General features: G+C 46.3%; 2 protein-coding genes across 2 annotated transcripts; one reads left to right on the top strand and one right to left on the bottom strand.

Moving 5' to 3' along the window:
• Positions 1-153: 153 nt before the first annotated feature.
• PLOD1 (procollagen-lysine,2-oxoglutarate 5-dioxygenase 1) lies at positions 154-16,537 on the bottom strand (the record flags this gene model as incomplete). Its single annotated transcript, XM_083876791.1, has 19 exons — positions 154-1,611; positions 2,290-2,415; positions 2,784-2,930; positions 3,311-3,415; positions 3,735-3,800; positions 4,076-4,189; positions 4,689-4,830; positions 5,643-5,768; positions 6,221-6,325; positions 6,984-7,105; positions 7,385-7,516; positions 7,617-7,718; positions 8,050-8,147; positions 9,220-9,283; positions 10,645-10,757; positions 10,956-11,119; positions 11,902-12,038; positions 12,518-12,609; positions 16,456-16,537. The coding sequence occupies 19 exons, from the start codon at positions 16,535-16,537 to the stop codon at positions 1,456-1,458; spliced, it is 2,193 nt and encodes a 730-aa protein (XP_083732917.1). The 3' UTR covers positions 154-1,455.
• Positions 16,538-19,588: 3,051 nt separating this feature from the next.
• On the top strand, positions 19,589-24,810 carry KIAA2013 (the record flags this gene model as incomplete). Its single annotated transcript, XM_083877041.1, has 2 exons — positions 19,589-20,561; positions 21,491-24,810. 2 exons carry the CDS (start codon positions 19,589-19,591, stop codon positions 22,348-22,350), a joined length of 1,833 nt encoding a protein of 610 aa, XP_083733167.1. The 3' UTR covers positions 22,351-24,810.
• Between the last annotated feature and the right edge of the window lie 984 nt (positions 24,811-25,794).

Genomic DNA, 25,794 nt, shown 5'->3' with positions numbered 1-25,794 from the left:
GGAAAGAATATCCCCTTCCTCAGGCACATCCCAACTGTGTACAGCTCCTGCCAGAACTTACATGGCTAAAGCTATTCTGCCCCATCAGAGTGAGCCAGCCCAGGAGAAGGGCTCTACCCTGATACCAGGCAGCAGAAGCTGGAGACAGGCAACTAAAAGGCAGATTTTATTCTTTTTTTCCTAAGGACAATCTATGAATTTATTGCTTGTGGAACACGCTAGTCTGGCATAATAGTGTCTGATAGGCAGAGCTGGTGTCGCACAGGCAGGAAAGGTTTCTGCCCCTTCCATCTCTAACCCCAGGTCTAGTCTAGACATATTTTTACACCCACTGGTTCACCACAATCTCTCAGCACTTCCCAGCCACTCATTTCTATCAGCCTTGACCCCACTGGAGAAGTTTCTGCAATGGAGTGTTTTGGTTTTCAATCTCAAATAATAGAAACACTGAAAAATTATTTCCTCTAAGAGCCAGAGAACAGCTCTTTCCATCTAATGTGAATGGGCCATCAAAGAAAACCATTAAAACAATTTCTGACAAATGGAATGAGGCCACCAAAGACCATTGGGACCTCTGGGTTGTTATCCAGAGACTGATCAGAGCTCTTGACTACCATAACATGGTATAGGACAGAGACAATTCTGCAGTGAAGATCCCCTGGCTGATGTAGCTGTTCCCAGCCTTCCCTTTCTTAGATTTAATCTACATACTGACATGGTCTGAATTTGTGGGTATGTGTGCTGATCTTAGCTGGAGAAACAGAAGGTAGGGGGGTCTTTTATCTCTTCAGTCTAATCCCAGAGGTAAAGCATCATCAGAGGACCTTCTTTGAGCTAACCAGAAGCACCTATGCTGCCACTGCTGCTGCTTTGAACTTTGTGATTTGCTTGCAAGGACAGCAAAGAGGTAAGGAATCAGATGATCTTCAGGCTCTTCCAACTCAGTTTCATTTGGTGTGACACTTAACTTTGACTCCTGGAGTCAGCTCCCTGATTGGTTTATATTTGGAATAATGTCCAGGAATTATTGTCTAACATCCAGTCCCATATGGATGCTGTGGATGAAAACAGGCTTCCAGATTGCAACTTGCCTCCAAAAAGCTGGATTTCCAGTCCAGAAAAGCATTTTTAAAAGCCAATCAATCACTGATGACAGTTCAAGTAAATGGCACTTTCAAGAAACAGTGGATGAGGAACAGAATCAAAAATGAAGGCACAAAATCTCCTTTGGACTTCTACAGCAATATTCCTAGATATTACCTGCAGTAAATCAGAGAGGGAGATCTTCCAGTAGTGGAGTCTTAGAACATCATTAAAACTCATATTAAAAATCATATTAAAAAAATCAAATCCAAAATATCTTTGAACAACAGCCTTAGAAACTCTCAGCAGCATTCCCTGTTTCCACTCAAAGTCAGCAGGGCCAAGGAAAGGTCCTTCCTGGGAGGCAGAACTCTAGGGGTCCAGAAAGGACACTGCAATGTAACGGGTTCCTTTGGTGGTGGGCAGACCCTCGTGGTAGTGGGTCAGGCGTCCCGGGTGCATCAGGCTCCAGCCTTTCCTCGGAGCCCGGATGGAGCAGTTGTAGCGCAGGAAGCGGCAACCTCCGCCCTGGCGGGGACACAAGGGACACGTCAGCTTGGGAAAGGCACCTCAGGGAAGGTGTTCCTGCCTTCTGACTGTGCTTCTGAATCACAGAAGCTTGGGGAATCTCCTGTGTTCTTAGTGCCTTGGATGGCTGACCTGGAACAGAGACTGGACAGAGCTAGTGAATAAAGTAGGTATTTATTGAAAGGAGCCCAACCAAGGCTGCACCCAGAGTGGACCAAGAATAGTCACAGAAAAAAAATGGCTCCCTGGTCACAAGATCTTACACTTTTTATAAGTTTTGGTTCATTTGCATATTGGGATTTAATTGTTCAATTACAGTTTCAGGTTGTGAGGTCCCATCCCTCTTGTTTCTCCCTACAGCACATCGTTGTTTATGCTTTTGGGCCTGAAAGGTGTCCTTGGTCTCCAGCAGGATTTTGTTTTGTCTATGCTCTCTGTGAAGACAGCTTACTGGCACTTAATATGAGGCTCAGAACTACATCCCTAGGCAGCACAGAACCTGTAAATATGAAAACTTAAGCTTAAGGCATCATTCTGATGCGTTAAAAATCTCTTTCCTACCCTGAGCCAGTTATTAATTGTAATCCTTAGTGCAAAGCAGCCCCGTGTGGATCAAGGAAGGGTTACCAGCTGCTCCAGGTGCTGTGCTGCACTCCTGACCCCCTGGCAGACACTCACCTCATAGTCGATGCCAACTCTGTTCAAGGCAATGTTGATGGTGAAGGTGGAGGCGTCGTGGTGGGGCACGAGGGACGGCTGCTCGTCAGGTTTGTAGCGAACCACAAAGGCCAGTTCAAACTGGGTCTGAGAGAGGAGAACAAAGTGCACTCTGTTAGAGGGCTACAGTGCTCTGTGGCTTCTGAGCTGCAGAGCAGGGTGTGACACTGCAATTGCATCCCACTGCTAAAGGAGAAAGGCAACAATCAGGCAGAAGGTCGCTGAGAAATTGCGTGTTTCCTAATGCACGTACTTTATGTCACAGTGCAGGGTCTCTTCCTCTGTACTGGGAAATAGTGTGTGTATTACTGGAGGATATAGTAATAGTGTGTGTATGGCTGGAAGATACAGTAATAGTATATGTATTACTGGAAGATTCTGGCAGTCTTGTCACAAAGCTGCAACTGGAGGAGGTGCTGAGCTGACCATGAGTTTTGCTGTTAAGGTGGACATACCTTGGTGTAGTATCCTGGGTACAGTTTCTCTGTGATGGGTGCAATATAGTCCAGAAGAAATTTATACCATTCTCTTTCAAAGCCAATTTGGTTCATGTGTATGTCAATAGTTGGGACATTCTCATATCCTCCTTGTATTCTGCTGTCCTGAAATAGAATCAACAGAAATATTCATAAGGATGGGAACCTTGGAGTTCAGGAATGAAAAGTATTTGTTCCTGGTAACTACAAATAAATATTAAGTTTGTTTATCAAAATTTTCAGGATGGAAAGCTCATTTCAAACCATAATTCAACCCTAAAGGAAACAATATTACCATCAGAGAAGCCAAACACTGGAAGTTCGGAGGACACTAAAGAGGACTCAGGGAAAAATCAGAGTTAATCAGGAACAAAATTCAATTAGTGTCTCTACTTTTCTGATTTAATTAAGGATCTAATGCCTTCCCACAGGAGGCACTGCTATCACCAGATATACACAGAAAATGGTGAGGCCTAGAACTCAAAAGAGCTCCTGCTTTTACTTACCGTGTTGTCACCTGTGGACCACTGGCCATAATGCTCCATTTCTTCCACCAGCTCATCACAGGCAGTGTCAGTGAATATGGGGAACCAGTAAACATCTGGGCAGGGCTGCAGATAGCAGACAGGTGAGAACAGCAGAAACAAGGACACGTGCTTGAGGCAAAAGAAGTAAGGCTAAACTGAGTGTAGACTGAGTAAGTGCAAGGAAACTAAAATACTGAGGACAGAAATTTGTCTTCTGATTTATGTGCCCCACTTCCACTTAAGAGAGCTGGAGATACACTTCTAGGAGAATGATTTGGCTCTAAAAGCACTTTCCAGGTCATGTTTCTTGTGCTCAACTGCTTATTCCTGAGAATTACAATAATGTTGATAAAGCATTGTCCTAAAGCTCACCTCCCATTCTGATAGATAAGAGTTTTCTTACCATTTCTACCAATTTCCCTTTCAGAGCTGCTGTGTAGTTTTCATGGATGTACTTTTCTCTCCAGTCCTGCAATTAGAAGATAAACAAACTAGTAATTGCTGTGGGGCCCCTGCTTAAAGAGGTAATAAAAGGCCAGGCACTCATGCAAGCAGTTATTTCACAAGCTTTGCAGATCCATATGTTATGAACCCCAGAAACATGTTCTCTTTAAATTGTGTGCCTGTGCTCCTCATCCCACATGAGAGACACCATTATTACAAAGCCTGGGCCTCCTGTAGTGGTGAAGCTAATATCAGGTCTTCCCACATTGCTGTGTCTTCTGAGTATGAAGGTTATCTCACCTCAGGATTGCTGAATATTTGCCAGAGGTCATTGTGGAGGTGACTTGTCTGGTAATTCTCCAGGGACAGTATGTGGCCAAACTGATGCTGGTTTGTCAGGTACATAAAGACTCCCTGCAGGACAGAGAAAAATAATAAAGGCCTTGTATTTATGAGAGCCACTGTGAAACCAAGCACTAGACAGTTCTCCAAGCTGTTCATTTACTCATTCTTTCTCTTGTGGGTTTTCAGTTTTATTTCCACCCTGGAAATGAGAAACTCTGAAAGGTTACAGGAAGAGAGAATAATTCTGTGTCCTGTCAGCCAGGGCTGGAAGCAGAGGAGAGCAGCAGCTGTGAGTTTAGGGTCTTCCTTCTTACCCTGTCAATCCCATTTAGAGCAGTCCTGAAAAGGCTCAAGAACCAAAACGTTATCCAGGTTTAGTGGTCCATGGCTGCACGTGGTTTCACAGCAGGAGAGAAATCCCACGCTGTTCTAAAGTCTGCACTGTACTGACCAGTACCAGCTCACCCTATCCCTGCCCTGGCAGAGCTGAATGCCTTGAAACTCCTTAATCCCATCCCCTTCACCCTGGCACGCAGCTCTCCCCTGGCAGCCTCTCCCCTTGACTGACCTGACTGCGAACGTTGTGGCAGAAAGCCATGTCAGCGTCCAGCTTCCCAGTGTGGAACAGGTCTGCCTGCTCCAGCTCCGAGCGCAGGGCCTTGCCTTTCACCATGTAAACACTGCTGATGTAGGGGACATTCCAGAGCCCACTGAAACACAGCAGAAGGAAAGTGAGACTTGAAATAAAGCTAAGACAGATACTGCTGGACTTGACAGGATGAGAGGCAGCACTGCAGCATCAGCCAGGTTTGCCTAAATGAGCCAACTCAGGACAAGAGGGAGAAACCATACCAATAGAGATTGGCATTCCAGAAAAATCACTGATATTGCCCACAGCTTTTAAGCTGCACAAATGCTAGTCCACTGTGAAAGAATTAATTGCTATTGTGTGCTTTTGCTAGGGACGTAATTAATGGCTTGAATCTCTTCCCAGAGAGATCAACATATTTTTTCCAGTGATTTAAAGAAACTGAACCAGCCAAAAGTGCATAAGCTGATTTCCAGCATTTATTGTACATAGAATGGCTATAAAAAAGTGGGTCCATCAAGAATATGAATGAATCAACAGTTCTATTTTGTGAATCTTCAATTCAAGGATCACCTGGTATTTCCTGAAGATTTACCTGACAGAGATTAAACAGCACTTTACAGGATTTTAAGGATCACACTAACTATAATCCCCAGGTGGGAAAACATGACATGAGTAAGATGAGATGATTTCAGCAGTCAGCACTCTCAAACCCTTACTCTGATCATAAGAAAATCTGCCCCAAGTATGTTGTCTCTGCTAAAGGGAGAACATAAAGCAGCTTCCAAATGGGAGCAGAGACTTCTTTTCCATTCCTAGACACAAAGACATTTGCACTCTCTGGTTCTTTGACAGTAGTTTGATGATGATGTGCTGCAGCAAGCTTTACATTTGAGGGGTTATATCAGTGAAAATCTCTCTTTGCACACTCACACTCTCCGCCTTTGAACAATATCCACATAATCTTCTGAGCGGGCATAGTATCCATCAGGGCTCAGTGCTCCCCAGAAATTTGACCACAGCTTCTCATGGCGGCTCACCAGGGGGGCAATCACCAGCCTGCAAGCAGGAAAGAAAAAGGAATTGCAGGATAGGATGTTACCACAGGAAGAAAAGAAAAATATTTACAAACCACAGTACTGTCAGAGCAATTTCCTCCCTCACTTACGGAGTTGCTGTTTTGTTAACTCTCTTGGAATGAAATGCCACATAAGAAAGGGTAAATATGGTCCCAATCTCCTCTCTAAATGCACCCTGTACCAGGTCTGCTAAAATCAAACTTGTTCTAGTGACTATGTAAAAACAAAGCTAAGGATGATTTACATCCCCTACCTAAAATCCAAGGATTACAACTACAGTGAAAAAAAAAAAAAAAGGAAACCACGTAAGAGGTGTTTGGCTAACATCCCATCTCTGGCACAGCTCTCCTGGTTTCCTACACATCTCAGGGATGTGCACTGAATTCCTCATGTGAGATGACCAGTAAGCATTGCTTAGACCAAAGAACTCACTTGTTCTGTTCAATCAGGATCCTCAGAGTCTCTGTGTTCTTCAGAACTACCTCAGCATCCAGGCTAAAATAATAGTCACAGTCAGGATCTTTCCTGCACAAATCCCTACAGCCAAAGAAAAGGAAAGTCACATACTAAACCAGAGGAAGACAAAGGACAGAGTACCAAGAATTCCTTCACTTTGTAGTCTAAAGGTCTTCTGGGTGCTCAGAGAAGTTTGGTTTAATGTAACAACCCAGAGGGCCAGCACAGCGACAAGCACATCAGATTCAGTATCCAATAGCACATACTGAGACACAGCCAAAATCACATTTAACAAACTGTTTCCTCAGCTCAAACTGAAAAGGTTCCCATTTACAGCTGGTCCAAATCCACACCTGAGCTCAAACCTCCAGACAGGAAGATTCTCTCTCACTAGTTCTTAGTTTTGCTACAACAGTCCTCCTCTTCAGAGATATAGGAGCATATCCTTTGTGCTCTGTGGCTGGGTATACAGATGAGGGTGGGAGATAAAGGATTATCCTTCTGTCAGACCAAAGAAGCAGTGAAAACTTCGTTTCTGAAACTGGACAAAGTGAGCTGGTATGGAAGTTTATTTTTTTCCCAATTTATAAGGTCATCAGAGTTAATGCTAGAAAAACTGAAAGGGTGACTGGAAAAAGAAGAGCAATCTCTTGACAGGGATGATCCTCAGAAAAAATAAATGTCTTAGTTTGGACATGGGCTGTCTCTGCTGGCTATCATTTATGGTGTCTTCACTTACATGCCCAGGTTACGTGCCTCAGCATTCTCCACTTCATCATCTGGTCCGATCACTTTGACAGCGAGATATTCTTTGCCATGCTCTTCTACAAAAGTGTCTACCTCCATCAGGTGATGTTCCTCCTATTCCAAAAGTAAGGGAAAGCAGGTAAGATGGGCTTATCCAGGCCACTCAGCCTCCTGTTCTTGAAAATGAGCAGCTCTTGAGCCCACTTCCACATGTTTACAGCCAGATGGGTGTCACTGCAGATAAGTATGTGATCTTATGGGTGCCATTGCAGATAAGTACTGGATTACACAGCCTGGAAGTCTAGCCCAAGGCTGCAAAAGTGCCTAGAGTAGAGGATGAGGTCTACATTTTCCCCACATTTGCTAAGACCATCACAAGCCACCTTCACTTACATGGTTGTGAATGAAGAGCTGGATCCGCTGCTTTGGGTAATGAAGGTTCCGAAGCCGCACGAAAAACTGGGAGAGGAACGGGGTGGGCTGCTCGATGAAAATGCCAATCAGAATCATTGGCAATGCCTCATCCTGCATTCAGGAACAGGAGGAGAGAACTGGTGAGTCATGTTTCACAACAGACACATAACAATTGTGTTTTGAGAGCTTTGAATAGACAAAGCAGCCTTACCTTAAACCCCACGAGACTTCGCAGACCTTCATCACACACCGTGCAGCCAGTCTCAAATGTCCATATTTGAGGAATGTAGTTTCCCAGGTAGTTCAGCTGCAGCTGAAAAAGGCAATTTGCCAGATTATGCATTACAGAGTAGGGGAGTTTCTTTGTGTGCAGCCCCACTGTGGGATCACATTTCAACTTTGTTTACCTTCTCTGTGAACTAAAGAATCTGAGAAGCATTAATAGCCTGAGGGTCCAACTACATGTAGGTCTTTGAGCCAAATCCATCTTGCTGCTATGGGCCTGGACTGCTTATTGTTTCTCAAATGTAAATGCACATAGGGAAAGTCAGTATATGTGGAAGTAGTAACCTGACCCATGGAGCCTAAAGGGTCACTTTGCAATAAACACAGACCAAATCTTTCTCTCAGGACACTCCACTTACCTTGGTGGGTCCATTTCCATGGATCACCACAGGCAGAGTGTCATATAACAAGTTTCTTGCTCTCACTCGTGAGTTTTCAAACTTCAGAACTATCTCATCTGAAATGACATTGTCATCATGTTAAAAGCTTTTATTAATAATTAGAAGCATAATGCCTCATTTATACAGAAGAACTGCTGAAAGGTGAAAGTGTAGACAACGGACAACCGTGCACAAGTAGTTTAAGGGCTACAGACCAAATCTTTAAAGGAGAAAAAAATATTCAGAATGATCCTGTGAAGTAACAGGAGGATGGCTGGGAAGCTGGACAATGACTGGAAATTGGCAGAAGCCATACTGAAAGATTCTTTCAAAACTGGCATTGACAAACTGTGCAGTGAGGAATAGCTACTGATGACAGGGACAGCTATTGATGAGAAGACTCCTTCTCACCTAAGTGTTCTATGCATCTGATGTCCCTCTTTATCACCCCTCACAAAAGTCCATCCTCCAGGATGTTGCCTCAACACAACCACACAAAAGCCTTTGGAAAAAAGACTAGCACAGATACAAGCTGCAGTCTGTCGTTGATATAATTAGCACAGGAGCCAAAAACTACACTGCCATTATCACTTTTTACTTGACCAGAATAAAGATGGAAATGGAGCAAGACTGAAAACATTAGGCAGCATGGACAGGAGAGTGAGTCTCTCTTGCCAGGACTAGCTAAATCCATCAGCAGGTCAGGTCAGAAGCCTGGTACAGTCAGTGAGTGCTCACAGGCATATCTGGCTGCCTCTCACCTCCCATGGCATTCCTGCACGGCTCTGAAGCGGAAAGACAGGCAAGCCCTGGGCAGGGCTCTGTGTTATTACTTGCACTGGAAGTCCCTCCCAGTTCCAATCCCCAAGGCTAATGCAATCCAACATGCCTGGAGATCAAAGTGCCAAGGAGGTGTGAGATGAAAAACCTGACCTGCATTCCCTGAAGTGGAAAAGGAATTGCAATGAGAGCATAGTTGGTCACAATGGAATTGCAAACAAATCCCAGAACTTTGGCAGAGACTTTTACTAAAGCTTTTTCTGTCGGGACAGCCATTTCTGAAATACAGTCCCTTCAGCCATAACTATTTGTGGTGTCAACATGCAAGTTGCATTCCAAGGAGAAGTGAGCTTCCTTCTTCCATCTCACCTAATGCTCCATTTAGGTTTTGGAAGATCCGGCTTCTGTGGTCTAGACTGATGTTGATACTTTCCTTTAAAAAAATCAGATAAATAACCTTAATTAGAACAAAAAGACATCCGTTCTTTACATGCAACAGGCCCTATGCTCAGTGAAGATATATCCCATTCTTATAGTCATTTACAAACTCTCCTAACTGAAGCCTAAAACATTCCCAGATAATCATATTTCATTCAAATCTGGGACAATTCACCATTTTCTAGAACAAGTTAAATACATTCTATTAGGCAAAACTATTCAAACTCCCTCTATTTCCCTTTTAAAGCTGCTGTGGGTGTGTCAAAAAATCTGCATGATATGAATGAAGTGGACTTACACACAGTCATAAACCCCACAACACATATAATGCCCAGATAGAAAAAACATCTGCTGTGAAAAGTTTCTTGCCTTCTATCCAAGGCCAAGTGTGACTCCAAGCATTGCCCCAGGCACCGGTGTCAAACCAGAGGACAGTAAAGTGCAAGATCAGATTGTGCAATCTTTGTTTTTATACCCTGCTGCAAGGCACACTCTGAGTTGGACTAAAATGCAGCTCTGATTTAACAGAATTCTGTTTCCCTGCAGGCATCTATTAAGACTGATTACTGGAAAGGACAGCAGGGTGCTAACATCCACTGTCTGAGTGCCAAGTGAGGGGAATTACTCAGGCCTTGCATGGCACAGGGCCAGAACTGCAGATGAGAACATTAAATAGACTGTTCATGTTAAAGTACCACAGGCCCATTCTCAGATTTGGGGAACTAAAAAAGTCCAGCTGTCCTAAATTTTCTACCAGCCCTGCTGGTAAAAAACTGCAACTCTCTCTAATTAGTCTGATAGCAGTTCCCTATTTCAAATGTTTCCTCTTTATTTGTAAATTGCTGGTACAGTTTGAGTCCTCCATGCATTTGGTGTGTCCCCAGGGACAGACTGGCCTCTGTAATGCACAACTGGGCAGGGACAGCAGAACCAGAATGACCCGTGGGCTGGATGGTCTGCTCACTGCACCATACAGTGCTGGAATTGCAGTGCTGCTTCCAGGGCCCATTCCAGGCTTCTGTAGGATGTTACATGGCATTTTCCTAAAATGTACTTCAGTGCTAGGTTGGATATCTCCAAGTCAGCACTGCGCTCTGTAGTTTCACATCCCCTGGGAAGAGGCTGGTTAGTTCCTCCACACTCAATGGCTTCAATACCAGCACCTACAGATAGTGGTATGAGCCTCAAGTAAAACTTGTTTTCAGACATCTCTCTTCCCATTCACATTTTATATAAATAAAATATAAAAATATGTATAAAATATTAAATATAAAATATAAAACACGCTAATAGCATAAAAGGGAGGTACTGGCTAGAATGCAAATTTTCAGAAACCCAGAATCTAGATACACCTACTCTTTTTTCTGGATCCAAGAAGATATTTGTATAGAAGAGCTGGTCACTGTCATCATCCTGTCCTTTCCACTCCTCCACAAGCTTCTTCAGGTTTGGAGCATAACCTATGAAGCCTGTGGGAATAAGTATGAGAAGGTTTCAACCTAGATGACCAAAAAGCGGAAGTACTCCTGTATACATGTCCTTTCACTCTAACACGAAATCTCACTACACCCTGTGTTGCTGCAGACTCATCAACTTTCAGTTTGCTTTGCCACTTCTCCCAGAGGCCAAATAGGAGGAGAAAGCTGAAAGCAAGCTCAGTGTCTCACCTCCAGAACCCAGGAAGCGCTTTCCATCTCGCACCTGAGGATACTTGGCTTCCAACTTTCTGTCGGGATAGATGTAATTCTCTGCTGAGAAAACCACCTTGCTCTTGGCTTGTTTGAACTTCTTCAGCAGTTCTGTGGGGCCCGAAGCAAAGAGAACATCATAGCTAGAGAAAGAGACAGGCAAAAAAGGACAAGAGGAATGGAGTCAGAAAAACATGATAGTGAGAAAAGCTTCTAGAAACAGCTAATTCCTTGGGAATTCCTTTCTTTTAGTTCTGTTTAACAGTATTACATTTTTTGTAATGCAACTAAATACAGTTTAGTCCTATTTGTATGACCCTGAAATTAGCTCAGTTGGTTAGAGCATGGTGCTAATTTCACTGAGGTTGTGGGTTCAATCCCTGTATGGATTATTAATTTAAGAGTTGGACTCAATGATCCTTGTGGGTCCCTTCCAACTAAGAATATCCTGTGCATATTCCATATGCTGGGCATATGAAAAGACACTGAGACTCCAACTCCTCCTTTTCTCTCTTCACTTCTCCGGCAGACTAATTCTTGGCTCTCAAGGATGTGCTGCAGCCTGCTTCACCTTATAGAACAAATAACTCTGGTAAGAAAGGCCTGCCCAATTCCACAGCAATTGTCTGCTCATTCTCTGCAAATAGAGGTAGCCAAATTCCACCGTGGCAGAACCAGTTGCAACACTATCAACTTCATGCAGGAATTGGCATCAGTCTATTCTGACCAGACCTTCCCAACTGCCACGGATGCAGCTCTGAGTGATTCCTAGGAAACTATAGAGCGTTCAGGGAAAAAGAAAAAAAAAAAGATATCTGGACACACTTTTCAAAAGCAATTGATTTCACAGTTCATTTCTTCTCAGTGAGAACCTATCCAAACAGCCATAAGATTCAGTTCCTGGCAAATTCTTTGCAACCATTACCTTTCTATGAAAAGGATGATCAAGTCCTCTTTATCCGCATACTGCTTCAGAGCTGACTTCAGGAGACGGACCTTCTGCCCCCCTCCAGCTGGCTGCTGGTCATCTCCACCCTGCCACTCCTCATCCAGCCCCAGCACCTGCACAGCACAGGCACAGGGTCACCTCCACAGGGCACTTTCTTGGCAAGGCTCACAGGAAAGAGCCAGAACCCACAAACTTACTGGCCCTGATAACTCCCAGTGCAAATCACAGCAAAAATAACAGCCCCAGGACAAATGGACTAGACAGCCTTTGATCCAGTCTCTGGGCTGGACAGTCAGTGTCACAGCATAGCACAGTGACAAAACACTCTAGCACAGGGACAGAAGCACACTCTGTACTGTGTGTCTTGGCAGTGCAATGGAAAAGTGCCATGAGGCTCCCTTGAGCAGGAGTTATGGATCTCATCCCAAGGGAGCACTCAGGACACTGCAGAAATGACCCAGTCACGGTACTTCTCAGCCAGCTGAGCATGTGTGTGTCCTCTCTTGAGCTTTTATTTAATCACTGTGGGGCTAAATCTTATCCATTTCACAATTTGAAATTCCCTTTGACCATGGAAGCTGCTAGACATCACCTGGACTTTGTAGTTGAAGAACTGGGCTGATCTTCTGAAGCGCTGGAATCCTTCAGTCTGCTTGGTGGCAACAGTCAGAACCAGCAGTTTTTCTGCACACAGGGGAAAGCACAAGAAATACTCAACTTGTATTGTTTCCACAACCTGCTGTTCCACGCCCAACTTGATTGTGGGTATAAAATGAGAGATTATGTAAAGATACGATTTTATTGCCTGAGCTAAAAAAAGAAAATAAAATGTATTAAGTGGGTGTTTTGCCCTGCTAGTAAAAGCTGCAATTGTCTTCTCTCACACAGAGTACAAAGGAAATTAAACTTGAAGATAAAAAATAGAACTATTACAAAATGCCCATTTGGAAGTCATCCATTTAATGCAGTTTTGACTTTCTGTTCCCCACAGAGCTGCTTTTTTGTCACTCAGCATTGACTGGATGTAGGGAAAACCAAAATTAGATTAAATGTTATTATTCCCTCTCCATGGCTGCTTCAACATTCTACTGCATTCCTGAGGCATTTTCCAGTTTTTCATACATATTCAATGTGAATTTAATTGTGCTATAACTTTCATTTACATTCTCCTCCCAAACTTGCTTTTCATTTCCAGTCCCTTAAAAATGACAAAACTAAATCCTGAAGCTCTCTTTCAAAATTTCTCTGCGGTACCCTGGAATATGATTTTTATCTGGAAGTTCTGGTTTCCTCATTGCAATGATGAAAAGTCACACTTCACCTTAACAATTTTGCTGAAGTAGGAATTTGTATAGGCTCTGGCAACAATGCTGAAATGCAAATCTGCCCATCCGATTTAAACATCAGAAAATACCAGGAAAAACTGAAAGCACATTTTCTTGGCCTCAGCAGGCTTCTTTTGGAACAAGGATTTCTTTTGATGGGTGTACCAGATGTATCTCTCTCATGTACCTGTGAAACTGATATTCTGTCTGGTCTTAGAGAAGAAGGATCTAGAAGCTGGAGTTTTAGATGTACCAGACAAAGGCAGCAAAAGTAAAAAAGTAAGTGTAAGACTCCAAGTTAGGAAGAAAGAAGATAATCCCAAAGAAATTCCTCAAATCCTTTACCTGCATCAGAATAAGAAAGAGAGGAGAGATTGAGAAAAATCAATAGGTCAGGTTTAATTGTATTTATTAGACATGTGCACAAAGTGATAAATAAAAGAATATGAATCCCATATAGGTGCAGTTTTTAAGGGCAGGTTTTTAGACATATAAAGTGCATTCCTAATCTAGCACCTCCAGCACACTCCAGTGTCTTGTGTCCAGCCCAGTCAGAGGGAGCAAACAAATGAGTAAAATATGTATGTCCTCAGGGAATATGTTAAAGCCATTAAAGTTTCTAGTTATATGATGGCACACAGAAAGTCACAGCAACTTTATAAGAGAGCTCTGGTTTCTGAGAAGGTGAGGATCATACTGCCAAGGAAGAGGGGGACAAACATGGGTTTGCCAGAGAGGAATGTAGATAACCCTCAAATTCTAGTACGCAACAGGAGAAAACGTATGATAATGATAAGAGAAGGAAAGGAAAGGAAAAGGAAAGGAAAAGGAAAAGGAAAAGGAAAAGGAAAAGGAAAAGGAAAAGGAAAAGGAAAAGGAAAAGGAAAAGGAAAAGGAAAAGGAAAAGGAAAAGGAAAGGAAAGGAAAGGAAAGGAAAGGTGGATCCTGACTGCTATGTAGTTATTTCAGCCCAAAACCTCAGGCATCTCGCATTGAATAAATCACTAATTCATTTTCATGCTGCCACCCCAAGAAAGCCACACACTGTTTATGACTTGACTGCCAAAAGTTTTCTGGACAGGATGAGCGCTAAAGGCTCACACAGAACAGGAAGCGGTGTCTTATTTCTGAGACAGAAAAGTTCTCCCCATACAGTCTGTGAACTCAGAGGAGCATGAGAAACCAGCACAAAGACCACTCTCGTCCCCAGCAGAATTCCAGGTTACAGATTCCCTGTGGGGTAGGACACTGAGAGACACTAAGCTCAGTTTCTGTTCCAAGAACTCTCTGCAGTAGCGAGAGCTTTTCTTCCCAGGAGACATTCCTTCAGCCCAGCACTGGAAGTTTGTGCTGAGCTATGTTGCCTCCGCTCCTTCTGCTTTAACCCTTCCTTCTCTTTCCCAAAGATTTTGCTGAACACTGATGCAGCTGACAGGTACTTTCAAGGACAGAGCAGTAAACCCTCTTACTTTCAGTATCACATGCAATATTCTCAAAACAACCTGAACAGATTGATGCTTCCCTGTTTCCTATATCACAGCAAATTTCCATATGTAGAAATGCAGCCTGTTCTGCCAAGCTGGGCCCCCTGGGCCCAAAGGCTCCCTGGGCCACACTGACAATTGGGAATTGTATAAATACATTTAATAGTGGCATGGCTGCAAAACACAAACACAGGGTGGTTAACAAAGCAAGCACTGAACTGAGAACCAGGGGAGCTGGACTGTACTGCTGGTTCTGCTATGTGACAAGGAGCCAATCCTGCTATCCCTGTTTTTCTATCTGCAGAATGATAAAAGAGAACATTTACCACTTCTGTGAAGATTTTAGAGCTCTATAGATGAAAAGGATTCTGTAAGAACAAAGCACTGGAATGGTAACCCTGATACCAAGATCACAATGAAATTATTCAGTAAACTTCTGAGTTTTTATAAGGAATAAAAATCAGAGACCAGATGAGTTCAGTAACAAAAGAAAAAAATTGACGTTATTTACTTCTGCCATAAGTCTACAGGGAAAGCACAGCTGCAGCTGCAGCATTTTAGGACAAGGAATTAATTTATCCCTAGGCTATGATTTGGGAAATCTTACTGTACCACTTCCTGTTACGTTAGTGTCTAAGAAAACACCATTAATATGGAGATCAAATAGAAAAAAAACCTGCATAATTTAACAGTGGATAATACAATCTTTGTATTACATTTACAGAAATTTCTTAAAAAATATATCAACTACAAATAACTATGCTGAGAGCTTTTGCAGAGATCTAAAAGAACATCCAAGACAGAGGACAGGTATCGTTACTCTCACATTACTCTGGGGAAGCTGAAGACACAGGAAAGATGAGGCATTTTCTCTTTGAGCCATGCCATAAATGATGGATTCTGAAAGCAGCTAATTCCAAATCCTTCTTCTTAACCAATTTACCTCATTCCCTCTCCCAGCCCTGTATTACATCTTTAGTGCACTCTAAAACCTTACTAAAACCATGGAAGAGTTGGGGTGTGCCAGGAAGGCAGGATAGCACAGAGATTCTTTGTTTTAATTATGCCACTATAGCCAAACACCCCCATAGATACACACCAACTCTATGAAGTAATGTACATATATAATAAATGTACTTATACCAGAATCACACTGTGAAGGGAAATATTCTATGTAACAAGATTAAATCTCCTCCTAATTGCCACTTCTCTAATGAAGACAGAGATAATTATCCAAACTTCTTGGCAGAGTGACAGTGTATGAACCACTTTGTCATTGTTGCTGACATTCTGAACTGCCCTAACCCCCTGCTGTTCTACCAACAACTCCAGAGCTTCTACCGACTGTTTACAGGGGGACAGACTGATGCTATTTTAGGAGCATCCCTGAGTCACAGTGCGACCAGTCTGGGATCAAACGCTCTCCCCTTTACCTAATTCTTGAACTGCCAAAGTCCAAGAGCCAAGGAGGGGCTGACCCAGGTGGGATGCAACCCGGGGGACCGAGAGTCCTCCACCGGGATGAAATGATGTTGTCTCACGAAACTCCGAGCTGTGAGCTGCCCGAAGTGCCGCCCAAAGGCTCACGCTCTGCCCTGGGCTCGGGCAATGCTCGGGGGCGAGCCCAGGAGGGAGAGACCGGTAGCAGCACCGGGGGCGGCTGTGCCCGTCCATCAGCCCCACCGCCGGCTCCCCGCGCCCCCCGAGCAATCCCCCCTTACCTTCCTGCGGGGCGGCACGGCCACCGCCCGGCCCGAGCAGCGCCAGCACCGCCCAGAGCAGCGGCACGGCCGGAGGCACCATGGAGACCGACTTCCCGCCGGGCCCGCGGTCCGGGAGCTGGCACGGAGCGGGAGCGATGCCCGCGGGACGGAGCGGGGGCCCCGGGGCTGCCGGAGCTGTGCCACGCACCAGACCCGCCCGCGGGAACGGGCGGAGGAAACGGGAGGCGATGGCTCCTCCTCCTCCTCCTCCTCCTCCTCCTCCTCCTCCCGGGCTGCCCCGGCCCCCGCGAGAGGCGGGCGGGCACCGGGGCCGGGCCGCGACAGGGGGCAGGAGAGCGGGGAAACACCGAGGAGCTCGGGGGTTTGGTCCCGGCTTTGCCCGCGGGGCACCGCGGCCCTGGGACACCGGGCAGGGGATGTGCACAGGGACAGACAGGCACTGAGCAAACGCTGGTGTAGGAGGAGAGGAGTCACTGTCTGGCCAGATTCGGCTACTGGTGGGTGCAGCTGGCTGACACTTATGGGATATTTATGTATAAAAAGCAAGCAGAAATGGATTATGATGTTATGCACAGCTCGAGAAACTGGAAGCCTTATTAAATACCTTCTTCATACCTTCCTCCCACCTGTCACCTCCTATATTTCCTTGGTGAACACAAAATCTGCAGTGTTTTGTTTTTAATTTTTTTCCCTGTACTAACTGGTTTTCTCTGGCCATATACACATCTTTAAGTCTTACATTAATTTCTGTGGCCTGGTGCTGGATTTTCTTGCTGTAGCCCTGCTCACTTATCCAGGCATCTTTTTCCATTTCATTCTGCCTTTGAGAACAAGCAAAATAATCCTGTCTTAGAAATTTACATTTTTAAAAATTAACATTTGCTTTGTGGTCACTTCTATACTGCAGTGAATGTAAGATTTAAATGTAAGGAAACCCTTTAGAACCTGCAGGACACCACCAGATGAGGCACTACCACTGACCCAGATCCTGTGTGAGGCCTGTCAGTAAATCACCTGTTTAACAGAAATCACAGATAGAACAGAGTTCAGGTAAAAAAAAAAAAAAAAAAAAAAAAAAAAAAAAAAAAAAAAAAAAAAAAAAAATCAGAGAAAAAACCCAGCACAACAGAAGGGTCACACTGTAGGTAACTGATATTCTCCACTATCTATAACACCATAATCCCAAAGAATCCCCATTACTGTTTGTTTGTTCACTGAGAATACTCCTGAGTGTGTTCAAAGCACTTTTCCTTCCATTCCTGCCCCCCAATACAGGAATTCCCTCATAATTACCAGCAATCAGAACATCTTCATGCTCAAGCAATGAGCATTCCTGGCAACAACCCAAAGAAATACTAGTTCTGAGATGGTGATTTCAGAAAACTTCCTTTTGCAAAACTGCCAGTTTCCTTAAATTAGAAAGAGAACATACTTTCATTATTTCTTCAGTACTTTGCAGGCCCAGACAAATCAGGCCCATGATAAATCTGTAGCAGCTTCAACAGTTTAAGGCAGGAGCCACAGCAAAATGTTCAGTCCTCCACCTTCAGACCTCAGACCGAGAGCTGCAACTCAACACGGACTTTTAAAATCGCAAGTTTCTCATTTTAATGAATTTAAATCTCTCCAGACTAAAACAAAAGCGCTTTTGCACCCTGGAAATCATGAATGCCTCATTGTTTATGCTCCTGTACCCAGGCTGTGTCTGTTTGACAGCTTTGTGCTCTGCAGCTCTGCCAACGCAGCGGGCACATTTCCCCTGTCGGTGTGTGTCTGTGCACAGCCTGCAGCCCCTGCCTGGCCTTAACCAGATCCAGCTGCCGGTGCAGATGTTCCAGGGACTACGTGCTACACGTGCACAGCAGAGACTTCCTGAAAGCTGGAAGGGTGGGAGCTCTGCCCTTACAGCAGCCTCAGAGCTGAGACACCGCTGAAAGCGGCCAGGAATGGGATCTGACTCAGTTTTGGGATCCCAGTGCCCTCCCCACAGTGTAACAGCTCATTTGCAGGGATAAATTAACGTGTCTCCTCTGTTTCCCTTCATTGAGTGGGTTCATTGCCTCAACCTGCTCGAGAATTTCACATTTTACTTTAACTCACAGCTTTTCTTCTGACTTGCTTGAAACTGTGTTTCTCGTTCTCTCTGTGGAGCCCTGCTGTGGACACAAAGCTTTCCTGTGCACATCTAAGACACGAGAGAAAGTTTGTTCTTCTATTTACAACACGGTGGGATACAGTTTAATAAACAGAACTTCCTTTCCCGCACAGTCTCTGTTGTGGTAAACCAGCAAACTGCAACGGGAATGACGGAAAACCCCTCCAGGGCTTTTCGATGGGTGCAGTGACCCAGGCAGGGGACACGGAACCTCAGCCCGGGCTGGGGCTGCTCCAGGGACCGCGGGCACGGCACAGGGAGCGGGGAGAGAGAGCCCAGGCGGGGCCGGGGACAGGGGCTGGAAACCGGGGGATCCCGGAGCTGAGGAGGGGCTGGAAACCGGAGCTGAGGGGGCTCGGGGCTGGGAGGGGGCCCGGTAACGGGAGGGGCCCGGAGCCGGCGGGGCCCGAGCAAAGGGGGGCTGGAGCCGGGTGGGGTTGTGGAAGTCGGGGTGTTTGAGGCCGGGGGGTCCCGGCGGTTCCGGGGTGTTTAAAGGCAGGGATCCCGGCGGTTCCGGGGTGTTGGAAGCCGGGGGGGCTGGAAGCCGGGGCGGTTGGAAGCCGCAGGTTCCGGAGCTGGGGGGATTGGAAGCCGGGGTGTTTAAAGCCGGAGGTCCCAGCGGTCCCGGGGTGTTTGAAGCTGGGGTCCCGGAGCCGGGGGGGTGTTTGAAGCCAGGGTCCCGGCGGTCCGGGGGGTTTAAAGCCGGGGTCCCGGCGGTCCCGGGGTGTTTCAAGCCGGGGATCCCGGCGGCTCGGGGCCCCCGCGGGCCGGGCTGCCTCTCCTGGCCAAGCCCCCCCTCAGGGGCGGGGAGCGCGGCTGTCGCAAAGCGCCGCAAAGCGCCGCCAATCGCGGCGGAGCTGCCGCAGGGCGCGGCGGCGATGGCGGCTTAGGGCCGGTGCGGGGCCGGGGCCGGGGCCGGGGCCAGGGCCGAGAAGGGCCGGGCCGGGCCGGGCCGGGGCTCCCCCGCCGCCGCCCATGTGGCTGCAGCAGCGGCTGAAGGGGCTGCCGGGGCTGCTGTCCAGCAGCTGGGCGCGGCGCCTGTTGGCGCTGCTGGTGCTGCTGCTCGTCGCTTACTGGTACCTGGGCGCGGCGCGGGCGCGGGGCGGAGGACGCGGGGCCGAGCCCCGGGGACCCGCCGCCCTCTGCCTTCAGGCGGCCGCGGGCGCCTGGCGGGCGCAGACCCAGCGCGGCGATGCTCTGCCCCTGCTCGAGGAGGCGGCCGGGCCCGGCGGGGCCCCGGCGCTGGCGGTGGCCGGTAACGGGTTCCTGCTGCTGGACGTGTCCGGAGGGCGGCTCTGGGTGCGGCCCGCGGGGCCCGCGGGGGGCCCGGCGCTGCCCACCGAGTACCCGCCGCTGGTGCGGCTGAGGGCGCTGGGCGGGCGCGGCGAGGCGCGGGCGGCGCTGGCGGCGCTGCGGGACGGGGCCGTGCGGAGGGTTCGCTGCGTCCACACCGGGCCCGGGGCCGGCGCCGGGGACTGCGTGACGGTGCGGGAGGAGGTGGTGGCCCACCGGAGCCGCCCCCACCTCTACCTGCAGCGCATCCGCATCGCCAACCCCACCGAGCGGGTGGCCGCCTTCGAGGCCTCGGCCCCCGCCGCAGGGTCCGCGCTGGGCGGGCGCTTCGCCACCAGCCTGGAGAAGGTGGAGGAGCGGCAATTCCTGCTCTCCTCCGGCCGCCTGCTGCTGGCCGGCAGCCCCAAGATGGTGCTGGTGGTGGTGGCCGCCAAGAAACTGGTGAGCCGGGTGCAGGTGGCGCCCAAGTCGCACTTTGACGAGACCGTGCTGTCGGTGGTGTACACCTCGGAGCCCATCGAGGCCTCCAGGCTGGAGGAGACCTTCAGCAAGCTGAAAGAGGCAGCCAAGAAAGAGATGCTGGAGGTGATGAAGATGGGGGTGGACGATCTTTTCCAGGAGCACCAGCAGACCTGGTCTGACTTGTTTATTTCAGGTAAGGAAAGGGATATTCAGCTTCTATGGGGTTGTTGTAGAGGGTGGCTGTAAGCTCAGTGTCCTGATTGCTGTAAGGTCAGAGGCTCTGGTCTTCCTGATGGGTTGTGGGATGGTAAAACTGTTCCTGGGTTGGAAGCCAGCTTGCCTTACAGAGTGGAGTACCCCTGACTATGTACAGGAAGTGATGCAAGAACATCTATAATCATTATTCTGTGTGTGCTGCTTTTTCTGGCTTCAGGAGCTTCACTGATTTGCCCTGCATGTCAGCTGGAGATAAAGTTGACCTTTAGTGATAGCATAAAATACAGATTCTGCTTGGAAGTTAAGGGCTGTTCTACAAAGGTGCTTTTTCTTAAGGTTTTAATGTCTTACGTAGAAGAGTAGCTGACTAATAATGTAGAACCTGCTGTTTTATAAAAAAGATTATTTTCTTTTGACAGAGAAAGAAAATTTCTTTTCTGTTCTCTTTTCATTCTTGCAGAGTCATGATGACAGGCCTGTAATGCATCTGTATATTAAATTAGCATTGTCTTTAGTGGGAGCTTGGCTTTCAAACTCCCAACTAGCAGAGAGAGTATCTTCTTAGACAAACACAAGGGAACATTTGTGTTTGCTTAGGAAAAAATAAAAAAACAACAGAAAGAAGCTCTGATGCTCTGTAGGGTATTTATTCTAATAATAAATTTCATTTTTCATGCCTGCTACACATTGTAACACAATGAAACAGTTAATAATAGAAAATAACTTTGATTCAGATATTTTTTTCAGTGCTGATTCTTAATTCCACTGTGTAGTTTTGGTGTTTTATGGACAAAGATTTCTTAGATGATATAAAGAACACCTGCATATTGAACATCGGCATGCATGTTTGATCTTCTTTCCCTCCTAGCTAATTTCTGATTATTGGTTGTTTTTCCTTTGCTACAGGGATTGAAATGAGGAAGATCACAGATGCACATACCCCATCCAGTGAGACTGTCAACATGACCCTGTACTACGTGCTGTCCACAGTGCCGGCCCCCCTGCTGGACCCGCTGCTCTCCGGGGAGGACAGGGAGAAGATCGAGGCCAGCCTGAACTACGCTGACCACTGCTTCAGTGGCCACGCCACCATGCACGCCCAGAACCTCTGGCCACCCCGGCTGACCAGTGTCACCCAGATCCTGCAGCTCTCAGACCTGTGGAAGCTGACTCTCCAGAAAAGAGGCTGCAAAGGTCTGGTGGCAGCCGGAGTCCACGGGCTCATGCAGGGAATGGTGCTGAGTTTTGGGGGTCTGCAGTTCACAGAGAACCACCTTCAATTCCAGGCTGACCCCGACGTGCTTCATAACAGCTATTCCTTACGTGGGATCCATTACAACAAGGACCTGATCAATCTGGCAGTGCTGCTGGATGCTGAGGGGAAGCCCTTCCTGCAGGTGTCAGTGAAGCTGCAGGAGAAGCCCGTGCGGCTGTTCGCCTGCGAGGCCGGCTGCATGAACGAGCCCGTGGAGCTCACCTCAGAGCCCCGGGGACACACCTTCCCTGTCATGGTGACTCAGCCCATCACACCCCTGCTTTATATATCAACAGATCTGGTCCACTTGCAGGACCTGAGACACACACTCCACCTAAAATCCATTCTGGCTCATGAGGAGCACATGGCCAAGCAATACCCGGGCTTACCCTTCCTGTTCTGGTTCAGCGTGGCCTCCTTAATTACTTTGTTTCACTTGTTTCTGTTCAAACTCATCTACAACGAGTACTGTGGCCCGGGAGCCAAGCCACTCTTCAGGAGTAAGGTATAAGGCTGCTGCTTCTGGCTGCTGTCCACTAAGTGTTGTCAGCCTGATGTCATGTCAGCTGTGCCTGGGCAGGCTCTATCTTGGACTGTGATGATTTTCAGTCTCTCTTGAAACAAGCACTCTGTGACCTCTTTTTGCAAGGAGGAGGATTAGGGCAGGGATTGCAGCAGTAGGGCTCACAATTGTTAGAAAATATAAACTCATTGTCTGTCCATTTGTGAGGCTGCAGGTGGAGGCAGACACAGCTTTCTGTCCTTTTCCCACACATCAGTGTAGGACATTGCTTGTTTCTAGGCCAGCAATTGCAATTGTCATGAAATGATGATCCTTGTATTCAGCACCAGAAAGCCTGTGAGAGAGCTGCTGTTCTTGTCTGTTCTGCTGTGTGGAGACCTGCACACCTGCCTGCTCTGGATTTGTCACACAGGAACACCCAGAAGCAGGCTGGTGTTCTGAGGTGAAGGTGCTGACTTGCTGGGACTCGTGGTACATGTTCATATTAAAGACACTGTGCAGTCCTCCATCAAACCACACTCACCACCATCAGTTTGGGAAGATGCTGAATTGGTGTTTCTCCCAGTCAGATGAAATACAAAGCTGTGTTAAGGAAAGTACTGAATGCTTTTTACTGTGAGTTGAAGGTTCTTTCTCCAAGCTCTCATGCATCTTACCTGGGTGTAAAAAATTTCAAGTTGTTTTGAGTTGCCTTGGAAAACTTATTTGCTGTAAAAACTTAGCACAGAATAGACAGTAGACGGTGAGTTAGTACTGGGAGTCTCTGATTGTGTGTTGATATGAAGTGGAAATACAAGACCAGACTGGATTTGCTGTGTGAGGTAGTTGTGCTGTTCAGAGGCTTCCCTCCTGAGGGCTGAACAGAGTTAAGTGTAGGTTTTGTTTTTAAAAAAAAGAGGAGATGATAGTTAAACAGAGCTGTCAGATGAAAAGTTCTAGCTATAGATTGTACTGTTATTCTAAATTATAAAATCAAATTCCATTTTGGATAGCTAAGGCTCAACAGGAGGTATTGAATTAAACCTGACAGCTGGTATGTATGGGATGCTTAAAGTGAGTTGGAATTTTCCTTGTCAGCTCACTGGCTTTGTCCTTTTGAGCACTGGAGATCCAGCCTGATCCCAAGCAGGTCTGAATACCTGTGATCCAATAAAAGATTGAGTGGGAGGTGCTTGTAGCCAGACAAACTAGCCTAGGAAAGAGGTAGGATAGAAATGTGTATCTGACAACTGCAGTTACAAGCCTCTGATCATGATCAGCACCTCAGTGCAAAGGGAGGAAAGGGTTAGTAGGTTATGTCAGTTATTGTGTAACAGCTGTGCCCTGACATGGCCTGAAATGTGTCCTTGGGATGATGTAACTGTGTCCTTTCACTGTTGTTGTCTATCCAGTTGCCTTTGTCATCTCCAAGACTTGCCTTCTGCCTTTACCAAGTGACTTGTTGCCCATTGCTGCAGGTGACTGTCCCCGACACTGCCCGCTGAAGTGCCCGAGGCCTCACAGCCACAGCCCAGGGCTGGCCTGACTCCTCATCCTCCTGGGCACTGCAGAGCAAACAGCTCTGCTGCCTCCTCTTAGTTGGACCTGCTTCAAGGGAAGGTGATGCAGAACTTGATTCCAGAAACAGGGAAGAAGTGAAAGCCAGCTGAAGCTCAGAATCTGTAGCAGTAAGCAAGATAGATATAACACCCTGTTCCGTTGATTGAATGGGAACATCCCCGTCTCCAAGTAAACTCAGTCTTGCTTTCAGCCTCCATTTGCACAAGGCTCCTGGCAGTTTTGCAGCTGAGAACAAGGACCATTTGAAAGCAACAATCCTTTTGTGCCTTGCTATGACAGGAATCCGAGACTTGGAAGGTGTGGTGATTCAAAAGTTTATCCCAGAAGCTTGTGTACCAGATGTTTCCTTTCCCTGTAAGCTGTTCAGTTCCCTAGGAGTAATCCATTTGGTGAAAATACTTGAAGATATACTAAGTCCTTTGATATTTTGATCTGAGTTGGTTTTTTTTTGTTGGTTTTTTTTTTTTTTTTAATTTTACAGAAAAATAAAGGATGATGATTCCCTTCTGAGAGTTAACTAGAAAAGTTTAGTGTAACTTCCTTTCTGGTATACAGTTTTTAATTTATTGCTTGAGGGGAGGGGGAGTATGTTAATTTTTCCTCCACTTCAGTAACAGTCAATTGAAGTGTAGATATCTTAAGTTCTCATAACAGGTTTTTCATCCTTTATGACTGTAGAGTGCAAAATCAATTTAATGAAATTGTTTTCTGGATATACACTTGGAAATGCTGATCTACAGGTTTCTTTTTCTAAGCCTACTGAGACTTTGTGCATTGATTTGTTTTGGCTATGGGGAAGACATCCCACTTTCTAGTGACTTAAAGGTTGTTTGGTTTTAAAATACCAAAGCTGTTGTTTCTAAATAAATACCTTTCAGTCTAATCTGATTGCTGAAGTGTGGCTGGGTCTTTTTTTGGTTCTGTTCTCTCCTGTCTTTGCTCCACGCCCCTTGGATAAGCAGAGCCTCATGTTACAGCTGTGGCCAGTATTGACTGCAAATACAGTGTGGAAAACAATCTATAAATGGCTGTAAGCCGGATATAAGACAATCTGGAAGGCACAACAGGTGACAAAAACACACAGGGTAAAGTTCATCTCCATTTCCTTGCTCAGTATGACCTTGTTCTGTCCTGAGGAATGAAGGCCAAACTTTACTTTGAAGAACACTGAAACGATCCCAGGGAACCATCAACAGCGGATTTAACAGCCATGCAGCGAGTAATGGATTTGTCACAGTTGGTGGTCCCAAGGAAAAACTGGGTCAGGATTTAATTTAAAATTTTCGGAGGAGTTACTGTCTGGTTTCAGATGAAAAATAACTCTCAGGAAAGCAGATTTCAGTGTTTGTAACTTTTCTGCAGACAATTCCATTTACTAATTATATCAGAGTTACTGCCCTTCAAAGGAATAAAGACAGGGAAGCAACAGAGTCCTTTATAAGTTGTACACAGGTACATTGTTTGTTGAAGGGGATATTTACTATTCTGCTTTAACAGAGCCCACCAGAAGCTCCTTCTCTTTCTCACTGAAGTTCCATGAGCTATTCCATGTTCTGTGAAACGTCTGGCATGAAGGTGATAAGGACTTCCAGGGGGTTCTTTCCAAGCCACCCTGGTATCAGCTGGAGGCTGAGCCAGTTGATCTTCCCTGGCAGAATTGCCAGCAGCATGACACCCATGGAGTCCAAGGAAGACTGTTCAGGCCTGGAAAAGATGGATAAGTTACTATCCATAAGTTACTATAGTTACTATGTAACTATAAGTTACATAAAGCATGAATAGAACAAAAACCAAAACAGCTTTGAGAGTGTTTTGCATTAAATGTATTAGGATTCCTAAGAGCATTTCCTCCATTGCAAAAGAACTGTTTCA

Source organism: Zosterops lateralis (genome assembly GCF_965231275.1).
Source record: "Zosterops lateralis genome assembly, chromosome: 22".
Taxonomy (NCBI): Eukaryota; Metazoa; Chordata; class Aves; order Passeriformes; family Zosteropidae; genus Zosterops; species Zosterops lateralis.
The sequence above is the reverse complement of the archived record's forward strand: the minus strand, read 5'-3'. Positions and strand labels throughout refer to the sequence as shown.